Source organism: Melanostigma gelatinosum (assembly GCF_949748355.1).
Source record: "Melanostigma gelatinosum genome assembly, chromosome: 6".
In the NCBI taxonomy this organism is placed as follows: Eukaryota; Metazoa; Chordata; class Actinopteri; order Perciformes; family Zoarcidae; genus Melanostigma; species Melanostigma gelatinosum.
This window is the reverse complement of record NC_136639.1, coordinates 8,385,495-8,413,056: the sequence shown is the minus strand read 5'-3', so window position 1 is coordinate 8,413,056 and position 27,562 is coordinate 8,385,495. Positions and strand designations below refer to the sequence as shown.

Sequence of the window (27,562 nt, the reverse complement as noted above, 5' to 3'; positions counted from 1 at the left end):
GGCGTTTTTGACCATTAACTAAAATCATCTGCCTGACTATCTCAGGAACTACAAGGAGCATACTCAAGTATTTGGTTTGAATGAACAAACAAGTAAATATTTCATAGGAAACACATTTAATAACAATTAAAATGTTAGCGTTTTCTAAAATCCAGACTTTGACCATTAATAAAACTGACTTTTCACTTGATCTTAAAAAATGACTACTACTTTCCCAAACTGTGTCCATACCAGATTTACATTATTTAAACCTATCTGAACAAATGTTGTGGTCAGTTTCCTTATCATACTAAATATCGTCTTTTGTCACAAGTGGGTCATTGCTTATTTTAAAATGGTGTCAACGATTCTGTCTGTTTTTCAAAAACACTATCGCGTGAACAAAACTACAACAACCGACACCAACAGGGTCGCACGCATTAAACGTCATCGTGCTCAGCTGTCCACGACATCCTCCTCGCGTTTGTTTTGTGGATCGTGTTAAAAGACTCTTTTATTGTTTACTCACATAACGCACAACGTGTAACGTTAATCCATATTGGAGTTAAGTTGCCTCCTCGTTACTAACTTCACATTTATGAGCAATTAAACAAGCGCGACCCACAAAGTTGTCATGCTCGGTCGCAGACATGCATTGGAAAACTTTCTCTGTCTTATTAATGTTACTTCTTAACGTCAGCGAAAATTCAGCAACTTCACACGTCATCGCAGTGGACGTGGGGAGACCAGTGGGAGATCTCAAACCGTTCTGGAGGAGCACTGGTTTCTGGTATGGTTGTTATTTACGATCATTCTTGCGAAACGCACAGTAATGGACAAGAAGTGGCGAGAAAGATGACATTTTAGTTGTCTTGGAGAAATTAACGTGTTTTTATTTTCATACCGAATCTACCAGAAGATCTGTAATCAAGAAAACATATTAAATAATGTTGCACCAAGTAAACATCTAAAGCAAAGACAACATTTTCTATATTTCCAAGAGTTAAATCATGTCAGGCTGACTCTTACTGGGCCAGACTTTAATATTAAGTCTATGAACAAGCTGATGAATAAATCTTTTTTTTTTAAAGTAAATCTTTAAGAAGCCTTTTTGTGTCACCAGTGCGTCACAAATTAAAATCGGAGGCTCTTCTTTGTGCCACAGTCCCCCGCTCCCTCACACCCAGGCCCACCAGTTTGACCTGAGCACGGACCAGCAGCTGAACCTGGCCTATGTGGGCTCAGTCCCCCACGGAGGGATCCAGCAGGTCAGGATCCACTGGATGTTGGAGTTGGTTACTGCACAGTAAGTAACCCAGCAAGTGATAATGAAAACATGCCACTTAATATCATGTATTTGTCTAGTTTGAAGATCACATATCGTATGATTATCAGCAGTGGTGTATAAAGTACCCAAAAGCCATACTTGAGTAACAGTAAAGATACCTTACTGGAAAATGACTCCAGTAAAAGTCACCTATTAGAATACTACTAGAGTAAAAGTCTTAAAGTATCTGATATTTATTGTACTTAAGTATCAAAAGTAATTTTCTGATATTAAATGTACTTAAGTATTGAAAGTAAAAGTACAAGTAAATGCTGTTGATAAAAAAGCAAAGGGTCAGAATTTTGAGAATTATGAAGTTTATTCTTTTAAGCGCTGTGGCACCATGACCAAGGACATGGAGCTGTGTTGAACATAATTGGGTTGGCTGTGATCCATCCAGGAGCAACAATGTTCAACATAATATATTGTACATAAGTATACTTTTGCATCTACTATGAACTTATCATCATAATTCTATTATTGTTGCAGAGATATTGGAGGACAACCCCAGTACGACTTCACTAAACTAGACCAGCTCGTAGAACTCTTGTGGATGAATGAACTCCGACCAGGTATTGAACCGCATTTAAAGTCATCTTCTTCCTCAATAAATCACACCCGTCTTAATGTTCTCATCTGGTTTCCAGATGTGTGCTTACAGGATAGATGTTATGTTATGCACTTGTGACATGTGGCTGTTGAAATCTGAACTTAAATGAATTCCTGCACATCTGGTTGCCAGGTTTTGAACTGATGGGCAGCGTCTCTAACTATTTCACTGACTTTGAGGACAAATCACAAGTGGTCGAGTGGAGAAATCTGGTTTATCTGATAGCCAAAAGGTACATCGGTGAGTGCCATTGTTTTGTCACTATTGTGTTATATTATTTTGTTATATATTATGTTTTTTGCTCTCCACCACGTAATCATGGTCAGTGAAAACCTGATTTGGAAAAATACAATAATTGCAATTGAGAAGCAGTGTTTAAGTAAATGTTTACAATGGTTATTGCCAGTTATTTCATCCTACTTGGGAGGTTTTTGATTGTTGAGGTGTTATTGTTAAATAGTTTACATTATTGGATAAGTTCAGCCTTGGCTGTAATTTCCTCACAGAAACATGAATTAAACGTACGTGTAAATGCTTTTTGTTTCATGTAACATAACAATAATTAGACTATAATGAAGTTAAACTGAACTGTATGATCCTTTCCTACATAATGTGATTTAATGTCGTGTTTTGTTTAATTCCAGATAAGTATGGTCTGGGAAGTGTCTCTCAGTGGAACTTTGAAACATGGAATGAGCCCAACAACCATGACTTTGATAATGTCACTGTGTCAATTCAAGGTAAACACATTGTTCATCCAACATGACATTTTTATGTTTTGTCAGTTATTTTTTAAGTGGAAGTTTTTGCTCAATGTAGCCATTGGTACAAGGAAATGCAAATGTGTTGCAAATCAATTTTGCTCTCACTTTCTCTCATAGATATATTGTTTATATTACTACTACTTAATCTGAAAATGTTTGATAAATGCGTGTTGGAAACTCGTACATCCATGATTGGACACTTACTTTATATTAGGCTGATACTGACATTAAACAAGATCGTACTTCATTTATTGACTGATGTCTACCTGCAGTTTGATGTACAACACACTTTTCTTTAGGGTTTCTAAACTACTATGATGCCTGTTCGGAGGGTCTGCGCGCTGCCAGCAGTCTCCTGAGGTTTGGGGGTCCAGGAGACTCCTGTCATTCTCCCCCACACTCCCCATACTGCTGGGCCATGCTGCAGCACTGCTACAACGGCACCAACTACTTCACTGGAGAGACGGGGGTCAGGATCGACTACATCGCCCTGCACAAGAAGGTTCACTTTTCTGGACTCAAAGCATATCTAAAAAAAATATTAAATGTGTTGTCATATTCATTGCTGTGAGGATATTTGTTTTCACCATAGGAGACTCAATCTAGTTGATATATTCACTTTCGAGAACAAAAACAACGATAGTGATGTTATTGAAATACATGTTGCCTGAGTTATGTAAAACTGTATTTAGTAATGCAACCATTAGCATACTTAATTATAAAACCAATGCAATTAGAATCATTTTTAGAAGCTAATTTTCTGTTTCTGCTCCTCAGGGAGGAGGCTACTCCTTGCCCATCCTCCAGCAGGAGATCCAGACGGTGGGGGAGATCCGGGAGCGTTTCCCCCGCTTCCACAGCCTCCCTGTTTACAATGATGAGGCCGATCCGCTGGTGGGCTGGTCCAGGCCTCAGGAGTGGAGGGCCGATGTAACCTACGCTGCGATGGTGGTGAAGGTGAGGCGAAGTGATGGAGGACAGCAACATGAAAATCACCTAGAGACGGAAATTCATGTTGAAATGAAATGAAGAGCAAATTATGGCCGAAGCCAATTCCGAATTTGAGAATGGCTGCAATTTGTTTGCCAAATCAAATGAGAAATTAATTTAAAATAAAATAAAATTTCACGCAACCAGTCTTCTGTCCTGCTCTCTGCAACAGGTAATAAACCAGCACCAGGATCTGCTGCTGGCTGACCCGAACAGCACCATCAACTACACCCTGCTCAGCAACGACAACGCCTTCCTCAGCTACCACCCACACCCCTTCACCCAGCGCACGCTGACTGCCCGCTTCCAGGTCAACAACACCGAGCCGCCTCACGTCCAGCTGATCAGGAAGCCCGTCCTCACTGTCATGGGCCTGCTGGCTTTGCTAGGTGACGATCTCGTTACTTTTAAAACGGGTGACATCTCCAGGGTTTTACATGTGCCTCAGTGGAAGTGTATGGTTGAGTTATGAAGCAGCCCCTTGTACACGCAAAGCTCAGGTCTCCATGATGTTGCCGTCTCATCTTCCCCAGTCGTATTTCAATAGCCCCGTTTCCTCTCCTGTGTATAATCAGGAGAGACCCAGATCCTGGCTCAGGTTTTGAGCTCAGCAGGAAGCAGCAACAGCACGGTGGGAGTTCTCGCCAGCAGCCACGAGCCTGTAATACCAGGAGGCTCAGACAGCTGGCAGGCAGCGGTGCTGATCTACAACAGTGACGACAACAGCACCTCCACTGACACCGATGACGTCACCATTTCACTGAAAGGATTGGCTGCGCAGAAGGGTAGGTTTAACAAGATACTGTTGCGGTAGATTAAAAGGTGTTTATAGTTACGGTTGTATTTTAAAAAGGTATTTTATTTCTGCAAGAGAGGGCTGCCTGTCATCTTTGTGTTTGCTGTCCAGGTCTTGTGTACATCACGTATTACATTGACAACAACGTAGCCAACCCGTACCAGCTGTGGCAGAGCATGGGCAGCCCCGACTACCCCACAGCAGAACAGTTCAGACGCCTCAGGAGTGTGCAGGTAAACAGGAGGGCTGAACAATATCATACAAATTGACATTATGATAGGTTTTTTGTTTGCAGTTTATTTATCATTGTTTAAAATCAAAAATCTAAATCAACTTTCAACATACGGTACTTTAGTTTTTACCATCGTGACAAAGCCAACTTACCCATCGAGTATTATGATTGGCCCAATTTGCCATGTTACATCGCACCCTTCATACAGTGACCACTGTGCATGTGTTAAGTAGTGTAAATACAATGTCTTGTTTTTCCCTAAAATACATTGATATCATAAAGATCATATATGTGTAAATTTAATTTACCATTTGGTAGATTACAAGGCAGGTGTGCTCAATCTCTCATATTTCCTGTTAGTTATAAGAAGGGCAGATGCAGAGTCTCGCGTGGATGAAATGCTTCTGAACTGTACATCCCAGTTGCACATTGTTTTGAGACGAGGTATATTTAGGGGTGAAAATCTTGTTGAATTGGTGTTGACATCTATTTGCTGTCACCAGCACTGTCAACATTTAGGCAGAGCTGATTCCTTTGATCTATTTGGGCTTTTACTTCTCAATAGAGTGCTATTACACATGCTGTGACCCACTAACGATGTGTCACTGTGTCAGGACCCTCGCGTCGAAGGACCCTGGGAAGTTCCTGCAGCGGATACTCTGACTCTGAAAGCCAAACTGTCTGTGCCGTCTGTCCTCCTCGTCCATGTTTGTGCCCAGCCCAAAGCAGAGCCAGACCAGGTCGGTACCAACACACATGAACAATGTTAAGTCAAACTCAATGTGATTGTTTTCCTCGTTTGCATGTGCCTCACAGTCCACCTCGGAGCTTTTCATAAATGTTATTTATCTTCAACGGCGCATCATTTGAATCCTACCCAGTGCGATCTGTGTCCGCGTTTGTCAGTCTGTACAGTTGAGCGTGTGTTTCTGTGTCAATGCAAGTAGGACGAGTGAGATTTTCTCCAGTTGCAATGAGAAAGTGATTTTATGATTTGAGTATGATGACAGTAACTCAAAGCTTGTGTTGTGATGAAAGCCTGATGGATTGGGATGGGACTGAGCTGACAAACGAGATGAACTCTCAACTGCTTTTGACTTTTAATTAGATCAACGGATTACACTTCATCAGGATCACGAAAGGCCAAGTGCTGATTGTCTGGTCAGACCACTGTGTTGATTCCAAGTAGGTGCACGTGATCATTACTTTATTTAAGTCCCTGCAAGAAAATGTATTATCCAGAACTGACTATGTGGAAATTGAGTATGTAAGCATTGATTTATGCATTTTAACTCATTTGTATTTGCAGATGCATGAAGACATTTGAAGTGGAGTTCTCCACAGACGACAAGGAATTCAACAGAATTAATACTCAAGACACCATTTTTACTTCTTACGTTTATTCACCTGGTAAGAATTTCCACTTAATTATTTTAATTAAGGATTGTTAAATGATGGCAATGACGAACAAAACAGAATTTTTCCTCACCTTTCAAACTGTATGGCATTGTGGCATCCAGCCATAGAAATCAGACCATGTACCATGTTGTGTTTTGTAGTGGACCAGGAGGTCGGCGGTCTGTACAGAGTCCGAGCTGTGGACTACTGGGGAAGGCCTGGCCAGTACTCGCTGCCAGAGAGGTTTACAGGGGAGCACTAGACCAGGAGCACGTCTGGTAGCATTGATATGATGTTTCTAAATACTTTTGTACAATGTAAAATGATGTACATTTGTTCTACTATATTTTTGTCCTGTTTTGTATGCGGTTGTGCACTAGATAGGATCAAGCTGAATTACTTACACAGTAGTTTTCTTTACAAGGACAAGAGCAAGTTTCTTTACTGTGTGTGTGTGTGTGTATGTGTGTGAGAGAGAGAGAGAGAGAGCGAGAGAATGTCAAATCGAACCTTTGGTAATGAGCGTCTCCTCCAGCTCATGCCCTTTCAGCAGAGTAAGCTATTGCCTGCAATGTGCCGATTGTCTAACAGTGTGGTTTGGACAAATTAACTCCAGGTAGAAAGTTGACACTTTAACATGCAGGTTGCGAGGATGAGCAAAAGGCAAAAAAAAATAAAACAAGCATTAAGTTTCCTCTGCAGGTTTTATTCAGTTGACTCTTCAAATATAAACACAAATGTGACAACTAATTATTCTAAGCAAACAAATATACACAGGGCAATTCTGGCTATTATTCTGACACCAGTATTGGAGTTTAGGGATTGACTAAATTATTTGTCAACACATTGAACTGAAGCATCATAAAAATAAGTGACACACTGAAGGCTTCCTACTTTCGTTTCCTGTGCATTTGTTTATCTATTTGTCACACATCTCTCTCTCGGATTACTCAGAGCGGAAGCCCTTTCAGGTAATAGACCCAAGAACAAGGTCTGCTGTGGCCCTCGGAGCACTGGCTGGAGACGGTCAGCTGGCCGAACCTCGGCCCCTGGAAGCCTTCATGGGGGGCCTCAAAGGATATCAGGATGTTGTGGGTCCAAAAGACAATTCTATTAGAATGTAAAGAAGTTACATTGTATTCTAATACAATGCAACTTCTTTACATTCTAATAGAATGTGAAGAAGTTACATTGTATTAGAATGTAACTTCTTGACATTCTATTAGAATGTCAAGAAGCTACAGTGTATAGAATGATTCTATTGAAGTTATTCCTTTTTTAAATGTTTAGATGAGTCACTAAACACTTTAAAAGAGTGATTGTAGCTGATTTAACTTACAGACATGAGATTGATCTTCTCATGTCACTCTCTTTATACAATGATATAAATTCATCCCCGTTTTATTGATATCTTACGAAGAGTTACTCCTCATATTTCTACTTCGTTACTATAACGTCACACCACTGATAAACTGTAAATTCTACACTAAGAATATGTCAAATTGATTCCACCACATTTATTGAGATTTAAACTTTAAATTCAGTATCAACAAGATTCATTAGTTTACTGTTCATATTTCTATTGAATAATAATACAAATGTTTAATTTCGAGTAAACCGTAGGACCCATTTCTTATCAGGCAATAGTTTAGCCAGCACATACCCGGCCTGGGTCCTTTCATAACAACAACATGGCTGCCCTCTGCAGGGGCAGACACCGGTGGAAAAGGAATAATTCTTTGCATGTTTTGACAAGAAACCTGACAGGTAACACTGTTTTGTTCAAACGTGTATTTTGTGTGGATATGGAGAACGGAACGGGCGCGTGTTATAGTTGGAATAGTTAATACTTGTCTCTGTCAGCGAACAACTAAGTTACAAACCAGCAGCTCTGATGTAACTCTGGTGTAGTTTAACTAACTGGCGGATCTGCTGCTTATTGTTATCCTGTTGATTAGTGTAAATTCCACATTCACCTGGTGTCCTCGGCCTCCCAGGCCATCTTTACTCGAATAAGAAGACTACATTTGAAAACGCGTTTCGTCCGGTGGACCATGGCCACCTTTTTCACTACCCTAGAGGCCTGCCAGAGGAGATAGGTTTAAATGGCACTATACTGTATGCATATATGTACATACACATATTAATATGTTCATAACTATACTATTTATATCAGTTTTGACTGTCTACTGTTTATCGTCCAATGTGCTCGTACAGGGAACTACGACTATGACCTGGTTGTTATTGGTGGTGGTTCAGGAGGCCTTGCTTGTTCCAAAGAAGGTGCGATTATCTTTTAAAGTTCCTGCATCTATGCTTCTGCACATTGATGTCTTTCTAATCACACACTGACAATATATCTGTATTTACAGCAGCACAGTTGGGACAGAAAGTTGCTGTCCTAGATTATGTGGAGCCATCTGTTCAAGGTAAAATACATTGAGCCAGATAATTACAAGAATGACAGTTTGTTGTTTGATTGTAAGACACCATTGCTTATATATTTTCTAAATGTTTTTCAAACAGGTACCAAGTGGGGTCTTGGTGGCACGTGTGTGAATGTTGGCTGCATTCCTAAGAAGCTCATGCACCAGGCTGCTCTACTCGGCACCGCAGTCAAAGATGCTAAGACGTATGGCTGGCAGATCTCAGGGCCCATCTGTCATGACTGGTAGGTCAATCAAATGTTTGTTGAAGGGAAACGTAACCCCGATCAATCGAACAGATCCGCTGTGTATGAGCAGCTAAACAGCACCATCTAGTGGTGTAGGACAGAAATGCTACTTGTGGTTGTAAAAGGAAGTATTTGATGGCAATGGGTTTTGATGCTATTGCTTTGTCTTTAAAGGTGCAAAGATACAATTTACTACTTATTAACTTTTACCTACTTACTTAATTACTACTATTGAATACTCTTACTAACTGCATGTATGTGTTGAATGATGTATTCAAAGCTAAAAACACAATTCATAAGGGAATATGATATGAGTCTGCTCACGGCCAGACCAAAGATGTCAGTTATGTGAAAAGCTTTGACGGTGCTCTGATGGGCCAAATAATCAGCTAAAATTATAGTTTGTCCGATTCTAATTTGAATGTATATGGTATTAAAAACAACATTATTTCCATGTTGATTTCAGTTAACTATGCCGGGTTTTTTTCAGGGCCACCATGGCAGAGGCTATTCAAAACCACGTCAGGTCTCTGAACTGGGATCACAGAGTTCAGCTCCAGGACAAGTAAGTGACACCAGCTCTGCAAACAGGTGTTAACCTCTGTGTGAATGTGGCCAAGCGCAACCTAAAATGTTTTCATTGCAGTCAGATAATTAGCTTGATCTCCACATATTAGGAATTCTCCTAATATGATTTTCTTTTCTTCTTTTAATTAACAATTAGCCTTGAGAGAACAGCAGAGAGGCATTGTTGCTCACAGTGCAAAGCAGTAATTCCAAGTGTATTTCTTACAAATGTAACAAATGAGCACATATGTTAAACAAATTTCACATGTTTAATTGTTAGCAGGAAATAATTGAGAGAAATGGTGATGGTGGAACAGTTACTGCAGTTGATCTGCACTTCCAGAAGCAACAGCTGTTCATTCTGTGTCTTGCAGGAAGGTGAAGTATCTGAACATCAAAGGAAGTCTGGTGGATGAACACACTGTCAAAGGACTAACTAAAGCAGGGAAAGAGGTGGCTGGCTCATCTATTTATTCATTTATTCAATCACTCCCAAACTGATGATTGGATTTCAATTCGTAAGACCACAATCAAAAATGTATGAGGTACTTTATAAATCATGTTTATTATACCTGTTTTTATGTGCATCATTAGATATTTACAGAAGCACTGAGAGGCAAGTAAGAAAAAACATCTAGTGGTTAATTTCTTAAGTTATTGTTCATGTTTATGACTTAAGAACAGGTAAAAAAAAAATGGTTTTGCCAGAATCAGTTTAGTAAGTGTTTGTTGTAATACTTATTTTGTCCACAAGAGGCTGCAGTCATGTTTTAAATAAGAGTAACGGCTAAAAGAAAGACATGACCGTAATGTAACGCATTTTGCTGTCTTGTGTTCAGAGTGCATGGAGAAGTTAACCTCACCTGGGAGAAAACATGAAAGCCTTTTAGTCGTATTTAGAACATGAGGTAGTGGTGCACTGCAGCCTCTCCTTACCAAAATAAGTATTACAACAACAAACACACCTGGCATAACTTTTATTTATGCAACATATAAATTCAACACCTCCATACCTACCGAGTGTTACTTGCTCCATTATAACCGGAATGCAGAGTACTGTGGAGACCACTTGCTTTCATTTGACATTTCCTTGTTTTTTTTGAAGGATATGAACAAAAGCTATTACTTCACGTTTCCCTCCTCTCTCATACAGATGACCCTGACTGCCAAGAACATTGTGATCGCCACAGGTGGACGGCCCAATTACCCCACAAATGTACGTAACATTGCCCCTCCCCTCATTTTCCTCTGTCAGCATGTGTTGATTGATTGATTGGTTACCAGGTCCACAAAACAAATGAGAAAGAGCAGCCAAGACCTCTGAAGTGATGTAAAATGTGGTTTGTAAGCATCACACTATGGCACACATACTGTACAAGCCTTAACACACGAAAGATTGCAGGTTTTAGAGAGCGAACGGTTTGTTTTGTTCATAATCTGTTGATAGGTTGATAGTTCTGCTCACAGCTTTAACTCTTGTTACAGATCCCAGGAGCAATGGAGCATGGCATCACCAGCGACGACATCTTCTGGCTGAAAAAGTCGCCCGGTAAAACGTGAGGACACCCTCCACCTATACACACATCTTATATTAAATCAGTATTATTAATAAGATGTTACCCAGTCAGTGTCCTCTACATCTGATCATATGCTGTGCTCATGGTCTGCATGCAGTGTCAGCTACGCCACAATGCTGGAAGTAAAAAGTCCTGGTCATTTTGGGGATTTTACATCAATGCAAATATTTAGCTGTTGATATATTGACATCACCCGTAAATGCATTCAACGTAGTGTGTGTAGGATTGTTGGCATTGTTCTTATACAATGAGCTACACGGGAAAGGGAACCTCTAACCTCTGCAGTATTAATGCCTTGCTTTAACTCGCCGCGCTGACACGACACGTCCCACTGTCACGCACTGTAATCATTCATCAGTGACACGGAGTTTGTTTTTCTCCCTTCCTGTCAGCCTGTCTTCGCCTCATGATTCCGATTAGCGGCGTGCATCCTGACCTTTACAGAACAAGCCCTTTAATCCAGCCATTTAGCCGCTGTCATCACCTGGTTAATTGGTCTTTCTCCGATGTTTCCTCTTGGCACAACGTGCAGACGGTGACTCGTGGTTGTGGGATACCTGGGTTGCGGTTGTTGTTTGCTTCTCGGTGACAGATGAGCGGAAATAATTCTTTCTATACGTAAGCTTCATATGTATCTATGCTGCCTGCACCCGGGGGACGTTTTTGATATCCAGTATATCATTTGTTTAAATGCGGATTTTGATTGCTTTGGCTTTTGATCCATTCTTATGTTTTTGGGAATGAGCAGAAAGCACTGTATTACATGTTTTCATTTTTATATTTAAGAACATCAGTTCCTTCTAATGTAATGCTAAAATGTGCGGCATTCCTATGTAGCATATGTTTAGTAATATGTATGCTATTCAACTTTCTGACCACTTGGTCGCAATGCAAAATCATTTGTGGGCAACAAATTAACAGTGTGCACTGAAGCCATCCTTAAAAACAATTAGCACTCTAACATTCTCCCATTCACAATGTATGTGTATAAGAAGCAGAATTATCCACTTGAGCTCAGGAAGTCCTTTGATGTAAGCGTGTGACGGTTAGTGGAGTCCTCTACCTCCCTGCAGGCTGAACGAGGTTAGCGTTAGCTTTAGCTTCCTCTGTGAGGGTAAAGCACATACTCCGGCCAGAGCTGGAGATGTTGTTGTGCTGCCGAGCTTTCAGCTGTGCAGGTGAGATCCAAGAGGCGGTTTCTGCCGGCAGGGCTGGTTGCTGGAGGGGGGTCTAGGCGAGTGATGGCTGTCTAATGGGTCTTGGAACACAAACACACCCGGGTGACAGATTTGGCCCCGGGACCCGAAGCCCAGAGCTGGCTGCCATCATCATCATCAGGAGAAAGCAGTGAGCGCGTGCCAGCAGGGCTGTGATACTGGTCTAGGGATAGGCCAGTACACGAATGAGTTGGAGCAGAATGAGGGCTTGTGTTGTGGCGGACCAGGGCCGCACTTCCCGGGAATATCTTTGCAAAGCACCACACATGGCTGCAGCATAACTTCCCAGCTGCTGTAGAGAAACAAGACATTCACAGGGTCATAGATGCACTCGTGTGCCGGTGTTATACCATGAACGGCGTAAAGCAAAATGTCCCACGCCAGCCAACATGCTCTCAACAGTTACACTCTACCGTTGCAAGCTGCACAGCAGCCCTGGCTGCCACACCTGTACCTCTCTCCTAACTGGCAGATTACATTTGCATGACAATTATTCACAGTAACTTATTATCGTGTCAAAAAGAGCGAGGAACTCTTTCCAAGGGTGTAGTCCATGATGAGAAGTCGAAGTAAAGATTCTGCAACACATGAAGTTTGTAAAACACAGAACATTCTCCTTGACAGAGAAGTGTATGAACTCTACATGAAAACATTTGTACTTTCAAAAAGATATATTCAGGATGTCTTATAGAAAATATAAGACCAGAAGTGTCCTCTAAATCCATTGGATTTTACAGGGATTTATAATGCCCTCTTCATTATTTAGTGCAATAGATTGGTTGAATAAATGTATTTCATGAAACTCTTATATCAGTCAGTTAATTGTCTTTCATACTCTCACTCACACAGAGAAATACACTGAAGTGTATAAGTGGGCTCATTGAAAGCATGCAGAGATCATAAATATTCCACGGTGACAAGCAAATAATTTCGAATAATCTTTTGTTTGTTTCTGTGTTCTTTTTCAAATTATATGGACAAAATAAAGGTATGAGTTGTTTAAGATGTAATGGATAAAATGGTTCATCCTCATTGTCTTGCAGTCCTTGTGGTTTTGGCCAGACTACAACAAGCAACATTAGACAGAAGTATCTAAGTTGGACTGACGTCAAACCTTGGCAACAAAACCCCCACATGCTCGGCAGATACACAGGAGGAATATCCAAATGTAGTGTTTATCGGTGACGGGGCTCCTGAAGAACTACCCAAGGTTAACACGCTGCCACCAGACAGTCAATAGACGGTCCTGTTCAGGAATTGTTCAAACCTAATGCCTAATAACATAGTTATGTGTGGTGCATAACCTGGATATAATTGTCCCCTTTCCTCTTTAGATATCTGGCCTCTGAACAAAGTTACTGAATGTTTCAAAAATTATACACATGCTGTATTTGAATACCGGTGTGTATATATATATATATTTTTTACATCATTCAACAATAAATATGGACACAAAACGGAAAATAGAACAAGTGTTTAGATACACAAAGAAACATTAAGGAAACTGCGACAATCACCATGTAAATAGATCATAAGTTAATCATTCCGTCATGAATAAGCTCCATTTATTCATCAGAAGCTACAGGGTTGGTTCTGTAATTTGATTTCCAAGAAGTGCAGAAAGCGTCCCCATATTTTTTAGAATATCTGTAAATGGCTTTTTTGTAGCATTCGTCCATTTTTCCACGACCAGGCCAGCTTGAGCCCGTCTTGCCCCCTAAATGTCACCGTTGTCGAGTGGGGTCAAAAGAGCTATGACATCATCTTTTAGATGACAAATGTAGCAGCTGTACAGACTCAGACCAAAGTACAATGAGTAGGAAGGCGGCGAGGGGGAAATGGGACAGTTTCTCAGTGATGAAAGTGTAGAATCTAGCTAAAGCTCTTTGCCTAATCTTCTTTAAGCCACTTCACAATGTGCGCTAAGTGCAGCTGTGCATTACACAGACGCAGAGAACGAGGGCACCGGGGCTTTTAGTGGTTTGTGTTAGCATGGACAAGGGCAGGATGTGCCTCAGGCAGCCCGAGCTGTCAGGTGGAGCAGACCTAAGGGGAGGAGGTCTAGGTCGGAGAGGTAAAAACCAAGAATGAGAAGGGCCTCATCCGTGTGGCTGACGGGCATCACTCAGCCGGCTGATGTGTGGACTTGAGCCCTGAACATGGCACACTCCATCTGCAGGGATTAGCCTTAACGCTGGCAATTAGCCCTCCTCAACGCTACAGATCTCAGGGCAGGATTAGAAGTGTGATTCACCTGGACCACACACGTACACACACACACACACACGTACTGCAAGTGCACACACCTTTTACTGTCCCCCGGTTTTTTTACATTTTCTTCACACGTCTTCACCTCCCTCTGAGGTTGTGAAGTTTTGTAATTCATCGCCTCTCTAATTCTAGGATTTTTAAAGTAAACATTTTCAATTTTGGACTCACTTTATTTTATTTGGCCAAAACCTGTTCTGCACAAATGATGTCATTTATTTTTGTTGTATTATTAGTTTGGCTAACAGCTTCGCTTACTGTCTGTTTTGCAGGCTTGTGGTTGGAGCCAGCTGTATCCTTTGTTTGCCAGAGAGCTTGTAAATGGAGCCCCGGTATAATTTCCGCTGGTTATCACGAGAGATGTAGTACAATTATTAACTTAATAAAAGCATTGGCATCAGACCAGTTTCAAATAGTTTTTATGAATGACTCTTAGCACTTGTCTGATACTCAGGGTGTCATATATGCAGTACTACACTGAGATCCTCAGAGGTTTTCAGTCTGAGATACATCATGTACCGGCCGTTTGGTAAACCATGATAGGATAAGATACCTTTTTATACCAAGTTTTCATGTTTACATGCTGCTGAATGACTGTGATTTCTCCTTTTTAAACTACTTTCTTGTTGTTGTTGTTGTTGTTGTGTTATGTCCACATATCAAGTGCTACTGTACATGCAAATCAAGAAAAGTAGTGTAATCCTCAACCTGGTGCTGCTCAGACGTGGCTCTGGAGTGTGCAGGCTTCCTCACCGGCATTGGCTTGGACACCACAGTGATGGTCCGCAGCATCGCCCTCCGGGGGTTTGATCAGGTATTGCTTCCTGAACAACAGTCTGCATATTCTGCATAATCATGATTTTTTATTTTTATTTTTTTTGTCGTGTCTGAAAGTGTATACTCTCTTTCGGGTTCATGCAGCAAATGGCAGGTCTAGTCACAGACTACATGGACGCATATGGGACCAAGTTTGCATGGAAGTGTGTCCCAAAGAGTGTGGAGAAGCTTTCCTCAGGAGCCCTGCAGGTGACCTGGACCGACACCCACACGGGCGACGAACACAAGGACACCTACGACTCTGTGTTATGGGCAGTTGGTGAGTCTGTGCATGTCGCTGTGTGTGGCTCAGTTCACTCAAATCTGAAACAAGCCTGAATACATGTGATAATGTAGAGTACAACATTTAAGTAATATGCTTCAGAAATCCTTCTCCCTCCACCTGGAGGCCACAGGGTCAAGTTTAAAGAGAGAGCAACATGTTGAAGTGGTCGAGGCTCTTTGTGTTGCTTCTGGACACTTGAGTGGAGGACGTGCCAAAGCTTTAGACTTGAGACTTGGACAGAAGTCCGACTTAAGTCACAAAAGTGAGGGCTCAATACTTGACCTGTACTGTGCATGATAACATCCAAGAGCAGTACAAATAAATCAGAGTGTGTCAGGCATTTCTGACATGAACACACACCTCGAATATGACACTTGTTACACAGCTTTGAATGTCTTTGACTTGTCTCAATTGACTTGAGACTTTAATTGAACTTTCGTCAAAAGACCAAAACAACAACAGACTGATGCTCAAGCATTTAACTGGTACAGTCCTTAAAATTATGAAACAACTTTGCCAGTCTTTTATAATCCAGATACTAAAATACCTGAATTATGACAAACTCAATTTTGCAAGTTGATGGAGAATCAACTTTCTCCATCGTATTTGTTCCCCATGTATTTGTCTGAATGAAAACAGCGGTGTGACTATTCTCCCTGCTGCCATCAATTTAATTGTCATCCTCCATAGAGAGCAGTGTCAGCAGATAGCGGAGGAATCAAGGCTGAAAACAAAGTAATAAAGCCGGAGTGATGGGAATGGCCAGGGGAAGTGTTAATCACCCACCGCTGGCTCTCTGGTTGGAGAGAGGCAGGACCGGGCAGGATGCACCCAGGCACAGGGTCACCACGTTCCCCTCTTTGTTCTCCCACTCTGGGCCTTCCTGCCCATGCCAGCCCTGCGGAAACCAACCCCGCATCTGTCACTGCCATCCCTGCCCGTGGCCCTCTGCCTGCCATTACCCGCCAGCGTGCTCATCTGTCCATTCTCCATTCTATCTTTTCACTTCTCCCGTTCCACCAGCGGCACGAGTAACAATGGAGGGAACCTCTCTCAGGGCCGCTGCCGTCGGCCTGTTTGTGTTTCCAAGACGGCACAAATGCTTCTGATTTGGCTACCAGGCTTTTCCAGTGCACAGACTGTCTCTTTGAGTGTTGTGAGGAGGGTGAGAGGGTCCCCTCATGCCCTATGCGTGCGACAGCGACAAGGATGTGCGTGACCCTGCAGTTGAGATGACGTTCGTTCTTTCCTCCCGCGGCTGAATTCCCACATCGTCTCAGCGTTAGACTGCTGGTGAGAATGATATTTGCATTGACTGCATGTATCAGTCAATGCTTGTGTGAGAGACTCAATAAAACACAGGACATTATTTTCAATTCCTCTCCACAGTGCACCAATCTATGAAGTATTTTAACCTGTTTTTATCAGCTTTCACATTACATTTTACACTTTATGCAGCACATTGTTAGTTTGTGTAGTTATTCGTTTGTCCCCACGGCATCATCAGCTTCTTTAGTTCCTTGGCCTTATGTCACATGTGAAGTCATCACATCAGCAGTAATATCGTTGTTGGTGCTACTAGCTAAAAGCTTGCGTGCACCCCGCTATATCTACGACAGCTTTTGTTCCCATACAGTTCAGTGAGAACCAGTACCAGCGTGGCCTCTGCTCTTTGATGTGTGCATGCAGGAGTTATCAGTACAAGGCCACTTCCCTTTTACTGTGACCTTACACTAGGGGCCAGGCAGGGTCGCAGGCCTCTGTGGAGTTATTAAAGGCCAGAGGGGACCGGGGGACAGTATCACCACTGTGTGCCACATCCTTCTCCACGGCGCTGCCTCCCTCCACCTTTCCCCTGCTCCTTCCTGGCCTCATGGCCGCTCCCCTGTCCAGGTGTGCCAGCAGAAACACACCAGGAAACGGAACATTTCCACGCTTCCTGTCTACATGGGCACATTACTCTTCCTCCTCTCAGAGCTCTACAGTACTGAAGGATGTCGTTTGAAAACATTTCCGAGTTCTTTTTAAAAAGACTTGACCGAAGTTACTGAATGTTGCTCTCCCTGTCTGTATTACCCCGTGGGTGTGCAAACACTGCATTGCAGTGCAATAAGGAAACATATTTGAAGTGAAAATAGACTTTTATATTATTCCTATTATCGAGATTCTTTTGGCAGGAACATGGTTTCTGCAAGTCAATGAGTATCATCACATATACGGAAGCAGTAGAAGCATTCACAACCAAACACTGGCTGAACAGTACGTAAAACTGAACATCCAGAAATAGCCCACTTTAAACCAGTGTGAAAAACATGTGCACAGAAACATCTTCTATGAAATAACCAAGCTGCTCTAACTTTGGCCAGAAACACCGTGTTGTTGCAGGATCACATCGCTCACAGTGAAAAGCTGCTTGAGAAAGTAGGTTCATAGTTTTACACGGAGTAGAATGACATACAGTCCTCGTGTTGTGGTGATCTAAAAACAGGCTGAAAGTAGAACGTAGAGGTGATGATGGTGACTGTAAGTTAAGGTTTTGGTTTCACACATCGCATTTGTAGAAAGTAAGGAACGATGGTGATACTAACACACAATCGAATAAATACAATGCTTTCCCCATTGCTTTGACATTTACACATGTGTTGCTACAGCTAGCGAGCTCTTTATCGATGTTCATCTTAAAATCGTTTTTGGCCTGAAATAGAACACAATCAATTTTTGGCATCCTCTACCATCTATTCCCAGAAAAAAAAAAGAAGTCTGCCCCCCCCCTCCCTTTCACATTGCTCTCCCTTTTGTCTTTGTTCATGTGATTGATCAGATAAGCGTTCAGCTCTCATTTCATCTTGTGGCGGGTTGTTGTGGCTAATTAGCCTAGCAGTCTAGAGGCTTCCTCTTAATGTCACAACAGGCTTTGTTCAGAATCGTGTGTGTCTGTGTGTGTATGTGTGTGTGTGTGTGCGCTTCAACCATGTCCCTTATCAGCCACTGTTGTGTCTTCGCCGTACAATGGAGCTGTGGTCATTGCTGCAGTACAGCAGTGGCTGGAGCTACAGACAGGAAGGCCAGATCCGTAAAGAGAGAGTCCTTCACAGGCTGGTTTAAGGCTTTATAAATGTGTTCATTCTTGACACTGGAAATACTGGTTTGACCAAAAAAGGTCCACTTACTAAATGTCTCCTGGAGCTTTCACCCACTTAAATACATAATTCATTGTTAATATTCTTTATATACTGTGAAGGAAATCCTTAGGCCTTGGAGGTCTATGACCCACCGTCCTTATTTAATCTCAAGGGATACTCCAGATATATTCCTGCATTTCTTTTTGAAATGCAGAATTGAAAAAAACAGAAGTACAGATAAGAAAATTTAATTCAGAAATGGAAATGGCTAAATTCCACTGTAGTTTACTAGAAATTAGGCCAATGAGAGAAGGAAGTCTTGTTTTGGGAATTGGTTATGACTAACTTCCCCTCTCTCCTCCTCCTCTGTGCTCCCCATCGCCTTTAACCACCCATGCTGTGGCGCACTAGACAGGTCCCTGTAGCCCCCCCCCCCCCCCCCCCCCCCCCCCTCCGGTCTGAGAAGAGGGGGAGGACGTTGTTCTTCGGCTCCAGCCAGGAAAAAGGGTCCCGGAGGTTTGTTATTTTTGCTGTCCGATAGCATCTACATGGGTAGCTCAGGGCCGGGTGTTTATTATGCTACCCAGGCAGGTTGTGTGGAGCTATGGAGAGGAGGGGGAGAGAGTGGTCCATGCCCCATCACCATAGAGACTCTGTGTCGACAGCATTAGTCAGCCGTCCCCCAGGAAGTGTCAGAAATCACACCTTTGAGTGTCCCGGGGGGTCCATGGGATCCCGATTCCCAGCTGCTCATCAGTTTGTCCTCCTCTCTCTCAGCTGGCCAGATGTTGCTGTTGTTTTCTAATTCAATAATTCAGAATTATGGGTTGACCTTCGTTTGCATTTTAAGGCCAACACTAGTATTGGGGTTTTCAAGATGAGAAGATTTAACCAGAGAAAAGCAGCAAATCCTCACATTTGAGAGGCTGGTGTCAGCGAATGTTAACCACCAGCTACAAAGCTTTAGAACTGGCAACGCCAGCCCAGCACTTTGGTTCAGACTGAAATGTCTCAAAAACTATTGGTTGGATTTTCTACAGACATTCATGGTCCCCAGAAGATGGACACTAATGACTTTGGTGTTCGACTGACTCTCCTTCAAATTGTTTTAAGTCCTTACTCCTAGTACTCCAGCTGCATGCTACTGTGCAACCAACACTGTACCGATAACCCCCTTTAGCAGTATCTAGGCTTTTGGAAATTCTCGGACAAGGTTTTCTGTCGGCATTGGTGGTGCATGCCTTAAAAACTCTCTCCTGAGCTGTGACTTAATGTTCTCCTTGTGTTGGTTCCTTCCATCGACTTTAGGCAGAGCCCCTGAAACCAAAGCCCTCGGTCTGGACAAGCTTGGCGTGGAACTCAAAAAGGAGACGGGGAAAATAATTTTGGGCTCTGACGAATCGACCTCGGTGCCAAATATCTATGCTTTTGGTGACATCGGCGAGGTAGGTGTTGTCAACAGACACCACACGGACAGCAGAAACTGATATAAAACCCACTCGTAGTATGTAGTTATTATAAGTTTCGACTGTAAAATAGAACACTGTGACGGGCTGTAAGTCGCAACCTTCACAGTCACCGTAAATGCTTTTCAAAGTTTTGAGCTGAAAATATATAAACGGCCATAGTTATTACACCAAAAAAATAACCATTATCTTGAAAGTTGGACATTTATTTGTGCACACATACAAGTCCTATTACCCACCAGCAAGTACTTTGCAGAAGACTCTGTGTAAAGTGAAGCCTTCGTGTAATCACTGGCATTGCCGCTGTGTGTTCCAGGCTGAACCAGCCGTGTTAATACTAGTTCTACCTGCTGCATGTAATGTCAGTGTTGTTTTTTTCACCACGACCAGCTGTGTGCTTCCTTCCTGCCTCCCAGGCCTCATGACACCCACACTTACTCTCTTTGATTGACAGTTTGCTTTGATGAGTTGTTCTTCACCCCAATGTCTGTCAGCTTGCCACAGCAACAGGGAGGCTTTTTTAATTTTTTTTTTTTTTTTTTTTTTTTAAACGCAGGAGGATTGATATCTCAATTTGTCCGGTGCTTTGTTGTTGGTTTTTTTTTCCTCTGAGAGAAGAGTGCCAAGAAATGCATTATGTATGACTCATGTCAGTTACTGGAATATCAGAGCACACATCTCATACATGCAGAGGTGCAGGAATTGTTTTGGACAACAGGATGTGCAGTGCTAATTTAACAGGTTTTAGTCATGCCTTTAGAATTGCCCTGCAGCCCTACTGTTTCCTGCACCGTGTGTGTGTGTGTGTGTTTCTCTGTTTTGGCAGACGTCCAGAACAATAAAGACAAAACGCAGAGATTTTTGAAAGTGTGCTAGACTGTTTAAATGTTTAGCACTTGCCACTTTTGTCAGTCACTGACTTATGGCCCACCGTCGCACGATTTCTGCACAGAGTATTAATGTGTGTTTTCAGAAGTCTTTGAAATGAAAACCGATGACTACATGGTTTGAACTTCAGACTCTTGTTGCTGATAGCAAAGTAAACACATTTCAAGAAGCAGTCCTATAGCGCGTATGTCTTTGAAGTCAACATATATAGAAGTCAATTAAATTGTGTCTTGTTTTAGGGTCGTCCTGAATTGACCCCAACGGCCATTAAAGCGGGAAAGCTTCTTGCCCGTAGATTGACTGGTCACAGCACTGAACTCATGAACTATGACAATGTAAGACACACACACACACACACACACACACACACACTCAGTGTTCCTCTGGCTTTTTGAGAATGTTGGTTTGTGCTTCATTTGAGCCAAATTCTAACCATTTCTGGTGTTTTGTGCTTTGAGTCTCTGACGTAGCCACACTTCTTCCTCCAGCCTCTCTTAATGATAAGTCGTGAAATAAACATACCAGAATTTCCCCAAAATGTCATCATTCTTCATTATGCTATGTTTACTTATACTTAACTCTTCTGCAAGTTTTAATGTAGAGTTTATTATCATGTTATTATTATAGAGTGTCTTTATATTCACATGGGTTCAGGGGGGATTTCTTAGTATGATGCACTAAGTGTATACCGGTATGTATTTCTACAATACATTCAAAGCCCCCTGCACAGTATTACAACACAAATAAAAAGTAATCAGTACTCCATAATGCATGCTAGAAAGGGGACTGAAACAAATGTTTAATTATCATACTACAGAATTTTCTGTCAAACAACTAACTGATTGATTCTCTAAATGTTTCAGCTGAAGCTTGAAGTGCTGTGTGTGTGTGTTTGTTTGTGTGTGTCAGGTGCCCACCACTGTGTTCACCCCCCTTGAGTACGCCTGTGTGGGTCTGTCTGAGGAGGAGGCTGAGAAGAGGCACGGGAAAGACGGCATAGAGGTATGATAGATGTGTCCCTGTAGTACTTCAGAATAGATATGTTGCATTTTGAATGAAAGCCGCCCATTTCAACTTAAAATGCAATGAAAACCATCTGTAATAACCTTACATTCTATTTATATATATATATATATATATATATATATATAAAGGGAATTATGTATATTATCAGAAATGGCACACTCTTTAAAATATAACGGAACAGAACTGGTGAAGTCTCCAGTTGTGATTGTAACTTTGTTGTATTATGTGTTTCGTTTATTTACCCAGAAATGACATGCCACACGTGCACAAAGATAGTCACAAAGGCAGGGTTAGTGGCTCGTTACTGCCGTCAAAAACACAATGTCCCATAACCGCTGAGCAAACATTGACACGCACATACAATGCGAGCAGCAAAGCAGCTCTGTATTTCTACATGCTTGCGTACGTGAGCGGTGTGCCAGATGCTAGCGAACACCTGCACGAGGTCGTCGATAAACGGTTTAGGCGGCGAGCTGGGGCTCCTGGCTGTGACTGACAGGCGAGCAGGAGGTCTGATTGAGGTGTGTATGAGGTGATGACAGGCTCGCTTAGATCTGAGGAGGAACTGTAGCTACAGCCCCCGACAGCTGCGTGGCCCTCGCAACTTGTGTCGGCACGTTGGCCCGTAGAATACAACACAATACACACACTTTCTGTGAGGAGTTGGAAATCAATCCCTGTCATGAGCATGCATCCACGTTTTTATTCAGATTTCATTTAGTGTGTTTGAGTTCGTGCTCATAAGGCATTGCAGCTTGGTAGTGAGAGATAGTCATACGAAATGTGTCGGCCATGACCGGATACTAGCTTGAATACATTTTTCTTAGGCTATTGTAAAAGGACAATTCATCTCTAAAATTAAAAGGCTTCTAATTTGCTTGTAAAACTAAATCTTACATTATAATGTTTTGATTTCCGTCCTGATGTTCTTTCAGTTACTATTCTCAGCAAAAGTGAACATGTCACTTTAAAGAACAGCAGAAGGATCATCGTCACTAATGGAGATTTGTTTTTGCACATTTTCACAATTTCCCCAGTGAACGTGATCTATGTTCTTTGTGTGTGCAGGTCTACCATGCTTTCTACAAGCCTCTGGAATTCATTGTCGCAGAGCGCGATGCCAGCCAGTGTTACTTAAAGGTAGGTTTAAACTGCAGACTAAACTTTTTATGAGGGTTTTTTTGAGCTGATTTTGTTGGCATTTTATACATCATTGTAATATATATGTATTTGTGTGAGATGCAGGTTCACCTTACGCTGCCACACCTATTTTTTCACGTGCTGTTCAATCGCAGTTGTACTACTTCTTCCAATTTGGTTCCATCTAGCAGCCTGAAGGATGTTTGGAGACTCAATAAATGTACAGTCTTAAAGGTTGAACCATTATCCTGCCAACCGTTGATTTGTCCATCTGTTGCCTAGGAAGTCAGCTTTGGAATCCGCTTGTCCTGCTCTGTGGTTATTTTGACAGCCAAAAGCAGATGAGGGCTCTGCTCCTTGGCTTGAATTCAGTGTTCTACCTCCTCAGGTGGTGTGTGAGCGGGGTGGGGAGCAGAAGATCCTGGGTTTGCACTTCACCGGTCCAAACGCGGGAGAAGTCACACAGGGCTTTGCTCTGGGCTTCCAGTAAGTTTAATAAATCCTAGATTTTACTTTGAATACATTTGGTGTTTTTACTGCATGCATGCCCGATGGAACAACCATCCAAACAATTGTTGAGTTGAAGTGTTTTAAGTCTTTGAAAGTCACCAAGATGTGCAGAATGGAATATTTCTGGACCCTGATAACTCACTCATGCATGCATTTAGTGAGCGATACATTCCAGTTTATTTCTTACAGCATACCGAACATTAAAATGTTACACACACAAATATAGAAATGCATACATTTTAGTTTAGTTTTAAACTGATAGCTTTCACTTCCTTTGATGGGATGTCTGCTTGGAGGACCACAAGGCAGAGTTAACTTCATCACTGAGAGAGTTGATTCAATTGTTATTTGTTGAAACTTTTTTTCTCCCCCATAATATAAAGTACGAATGATAACAAAGCCTTGTAATACATAGTCTCTGATGTCAAATTCACCAATATCGTATCACTCCCAGAAGCCTATAGAAAGGGCCCATGAGTGCCCACACACCATTGTTGGGCATTTTAAGTTGTAAATTCCAAGCATATTACTTGACTTTCTCTTTACATAGGAAATAGTTGTTTGACTCTATCTTAATGCTCAATATCAGAGAAGCTTAAATGCAATTATTCAACACATCATAGATCCAGTTTTAAGTTAGGTCCTTTCTCATGTCCTCAGCAGACATGAGCTTTTGTTTCAAAGAACAAACTGATAGTGAACAATGACGTAATGGATAGAAGATAATGTGTACAGCTGTCAGTCATGAGAGAATGTGAGTTAAAGCAATGCCAATGACCTCCCTGTGTGTATGTGTCTCAGGTGTGGCGCAACATATTCCCACCTGTTGCAGACGGTGGGCATCCACCCAACCTGTGCCGAGGAGGTGATCAAGGTCAACATCACGAAGCGCTCCGGCTTGGACGCCACGGTAACCGGCTGCTGAGGTTAAGCACCTCGGTCTCTGAACACTAGTGAGCACACAGGGTCCCTCTGTAGCAGTAGAAAGAGGTTAGCCTGGGTTTCTCTCTCTCTCTCTCTCTCTCTCCCTCCCTCCCTTTATATGGCTCCCTAATGGTCCTCAGTTTCACACTGCCCTCTCTGGGAACAGGGTCTCTGCCCGGGTTAGTGTCCCTTACACGTCATGTTATAACCTAGACTGCGATTATACCATATACGTGCATGTTGTGAGTGTATCCTCTAAAAAGCACAAAGTTGTGGATCAGGTAAGTGAGAGTCGTGGCCGCAGCGCAAGCGTCTTTTAAATAAACAGACTCATCAATCAGGATTAAGGCCTGTGCTCGGGAATCGTATGAGAACCGTGGAGCAAACCCTTACGTTTTTCTGAATATATATATATATATGTATATATATATATATTCTGCAAATATTGTTGTTTCTCTGGCTGTACTTCCTGTCCATTAGTCTTGGAGGTGACACATACCATACACCCCCACAAACCCCCTCCCCCAATGACACTGATGGATGGCCCCAGGGCCGTCGCTGCAACACCGCCCCATTTCCCATGGACACACACAAACAGTCGGTGGGCCGCTTGTCAGTCAGGCAGCTCAGACCTGGCCAGGGAGCCCCGGCTTGTTTAGGCCCCAGCAGACCCCAGACCCCTTCCTTTTCCTCCATGCTCTTCTCCGGCCAAACGCATGGAAAAAACAGAGGGGGACTACAAATATTTGCAGTCACAAGCTGTGTGGATGCCACGGGGAAACTCTACCTGCTGATAACAGTGCTTTGAGAACTCGACTAACTGTATTACTCATCGTCACCCAAAGGTGGCACTGTTGCCCTCCGATTCATCCGTTTCTTCTGAGCCAAGAATGGAAGACGGGATGAAGTAGTCATTGGATAAAAAAAAAGAACCCTGAATACGTTCAGGTTGCACATTTAATCCCTTTAATCCCTATAAAAGATATGTGCTGTTGGATGTCGTTTGAAAGCAGACTGGCTTTATTGGTGCCAAACTGATAAGGCTTATCTGTTGTGTGTTTACATTGATGGCAGGTTAGGCCTAAAGAGCCATCACACTTGAAGATAAGGCAAGTTGTTTATATCAATAAAGCAGTAATAGCCCCCTGCAGTTTGCCAAAGTGCTCAAGTGTTCAACCTGCTGACTGAACTGGACATCTTGGGTTTATTATGTAGACGACGACGAGGAGGGCTGTCGATAAAGAGGGTTGCTACAGAATCTGCCACGTCTGATTAATTATTTCGATGAGGGGAGTGACAGAGTGCCAGGAGATGGAGAGAGGAAAGAGATAGAGAGAGAGAGAGAGGTACCAGGTTTATTTGGACCTGGGCCAGAGGAGAGAGAGCTGAGTTTCAGCCCCGGTTAGGGAGGGAAGGGGGATTCCTGTGTGCTCTGTTCAGGGCTGAGGTGCTGACTGAAGGACCCTGACCTCCGCTCAGCAGGAACAGCTTGACTCTATCACTCGGAGCACAGAGGGCTCACATGCTGCGGCGCTGCACGGCAGGGGCCTGGGGGGCTCGGGGTGAGGAGGGCCGGGGGGGGGGGGGTAGGATGGCAAGGAGACGGACGGACCCAACCAACCAACACAACACCGAGCGGTAGCGCTGTGTTTGCCCAGGGTAATTGAGTCGATGTTCCTGTGCTTAACGAGCCACTTCAGAGACCTCGGGGTGGGCCCGAGGCAACATGAGGGAAGTTATTGAGGCCATCAGTGTAACTGTAATGTCTGTTTGCTTTTTACCCTCCACTTCCCTTCTGCGTTTTCTCATCTGCGCTATATCGTGTTCACAGTATGGCTGCTCACACAAACAATATCAATTTAATGACGTATCCGTCTCATTTGACTATCTGTTCATTTTTGTGGAGCAGTCAGTCCAGGCCCGAGCTCTGACCAGTTAGCCTCAGCTGCGCCCCATGGGGGGGTCAGGGTTCAACTTTCAGGTCGACCAGTTAATGATGGCCTGCACTAAAACCCAAAACTGGGGAGTGCAGGCCGGATGTCACCTGGCCGCCAACTTAAGCAGTTGTAAATAGAGAAGTGTAATTTTCCATTAAAGCTTTGTTGTACATGATTTATATGTAAAGTAATAACACTTTGGACTGCAAAATTAAAGTAACTGACTGAGTTTTCTGTGTTTGTATGGTCGCTAGCATCTGTATTGTGTATTCATGTGTATGAACTTATAAATGTGCTTATTTTATTTTCATGCCAAGAATTAGAAGAGAAGATCAATTACTACTCTCATGTATACAGTTAATGTTAAAGTACAGCCACTAGCAGGTTAGCTAAGCTTAGCATAAAGACAAACGGGGAACTGACTTCTGCTGCTAGACTGATATTAGACATGCAGACACAAGAGTGGTGTCAACATCTAACTGTCGGCAGGAAAACAAATATGTATTTCTCAAAATGTTGAACGATTCTTTTCATAAAGACAATTTGTTACAAATTATTGAGCGGGGAAATTCCTTCTTCACAGCATTATAAGAGCATCCAAAAAACAAATCCAGAGAACCAGTGACGGCGTCAATGTAAACATGCATCTGTACAGGTTTATCTTAATATATGCTACATGGCTAAGTCTTATATTAAGTGGCACAAGGGGTGGTCACACTTTGACCCGGAGTCGTCTCTGCTGACAGGCAGCTCTGCTATGCAGCCCTGTCACTCAACCCTCTGCACCAACAATGGCAGAAATTCCACGGTGTTTGTTTGGTTAAGGACAGAGCTCTCTGAAACCCCTGAACCTCCTCAGGATCCACAGCAGCCTCACTCACCCTGAGAATGAGGCTGGTGTCAGTCCCAACCCAGACAGCGGGAGTAAAGTTCACCCGCCAACTCAAGAATAGCCAGTCCCATTAAGCAATTGTGTCTCTGCTGTCCCACCACAATGGAGCAAACAGGCTAAATCCACCTTGAAATGCACTTAGTAGAACATGTCAAC

General features: G+C 42.6%; 2 protein-coding genes across 3 annotated transcripts; both read left to right on the top strand.

The window, feature by feature from the left end:
- The first annotated feature begins 526 nt into the window (after positions 1-526).
- Positions 527-7,171, top strand: idua (alpha-L-iduronidase). 2 transcript variants are annotated; one of them, XM_079270217.1, is made up of 15 exons: positions 527-769; positions 1,145-1,285; positions 1,796-1,878; positions 2,049-2,156; positions 2,561-2,656; positions 2,980-3,182; positions 3,458-3,637; positions 3,843-4,059; positions 4,246-4,455; positions 4,578-4,699; positions 5,313-5,438; positions 5,807-5,883; positions 6,008-6,108; positions 6,258-6,374; positions 7,051-7,171. In XM_079270217.1, the coding sequence occupies exons 1-14, from the start codon at positions 630-632 to the stop codon at positions 6,356-6,358; spliced, it is 1,905 nt and encodes a 634-aa protein (XP_079126343.1). In that variant the 5' UTR covers positions 527-629; the 3' UTR covers positions 6,359-6,374; positions 7,051-7,171. The 2 variants fall into 2 exon arrangements, with proteins under 2 accessions (XP_079126343.1, XP_079126342.1); XM_079270216.1 differs by lacking the exon at positions 7,051-7,171 and having other exon boundaries at positions 6,258-6,790.
- Positions 7,172-7,787: 616 nt separating this feature from the next.
- txnrd2.2 (thioredoxin reductase 2, tandem duplicate 2) lies at positions 7,788-26,175 on the top strand (the record flags this gene model as incomplete). The annotated part of the gene is made up of 17 exons (XM_079269908.1): positions 7,788-7,863; positions 8,314-8,379; positions 8,469-8,525; positions 8,623-8,767; positions 9,261-9,335; positions 9,712-9,790; positions 10,491-10,553; positions 10,823-10,893; positions 14,672-14,691; positions 15,122-15,213; positions 15,321-15,495; positions 19,932-20,068; positions 21,217-21,312; positions 21,887-21,979; positions 23,072-23,143; positions 23,532-23,629; positions 24,455-26,175. The coding sequence occupies 17 exons, from the start codon at positions 7,788-7,790 to the stop codon at positions 24,576-24,578; spliced, it is 1,539 nt and encodes a 512-aa protein (XP_079126034.1). The 3' UTR covers positions 24,579-26,175.
- Positions 26,176-27,562: the final 1,387 nt, after the last annotated feature.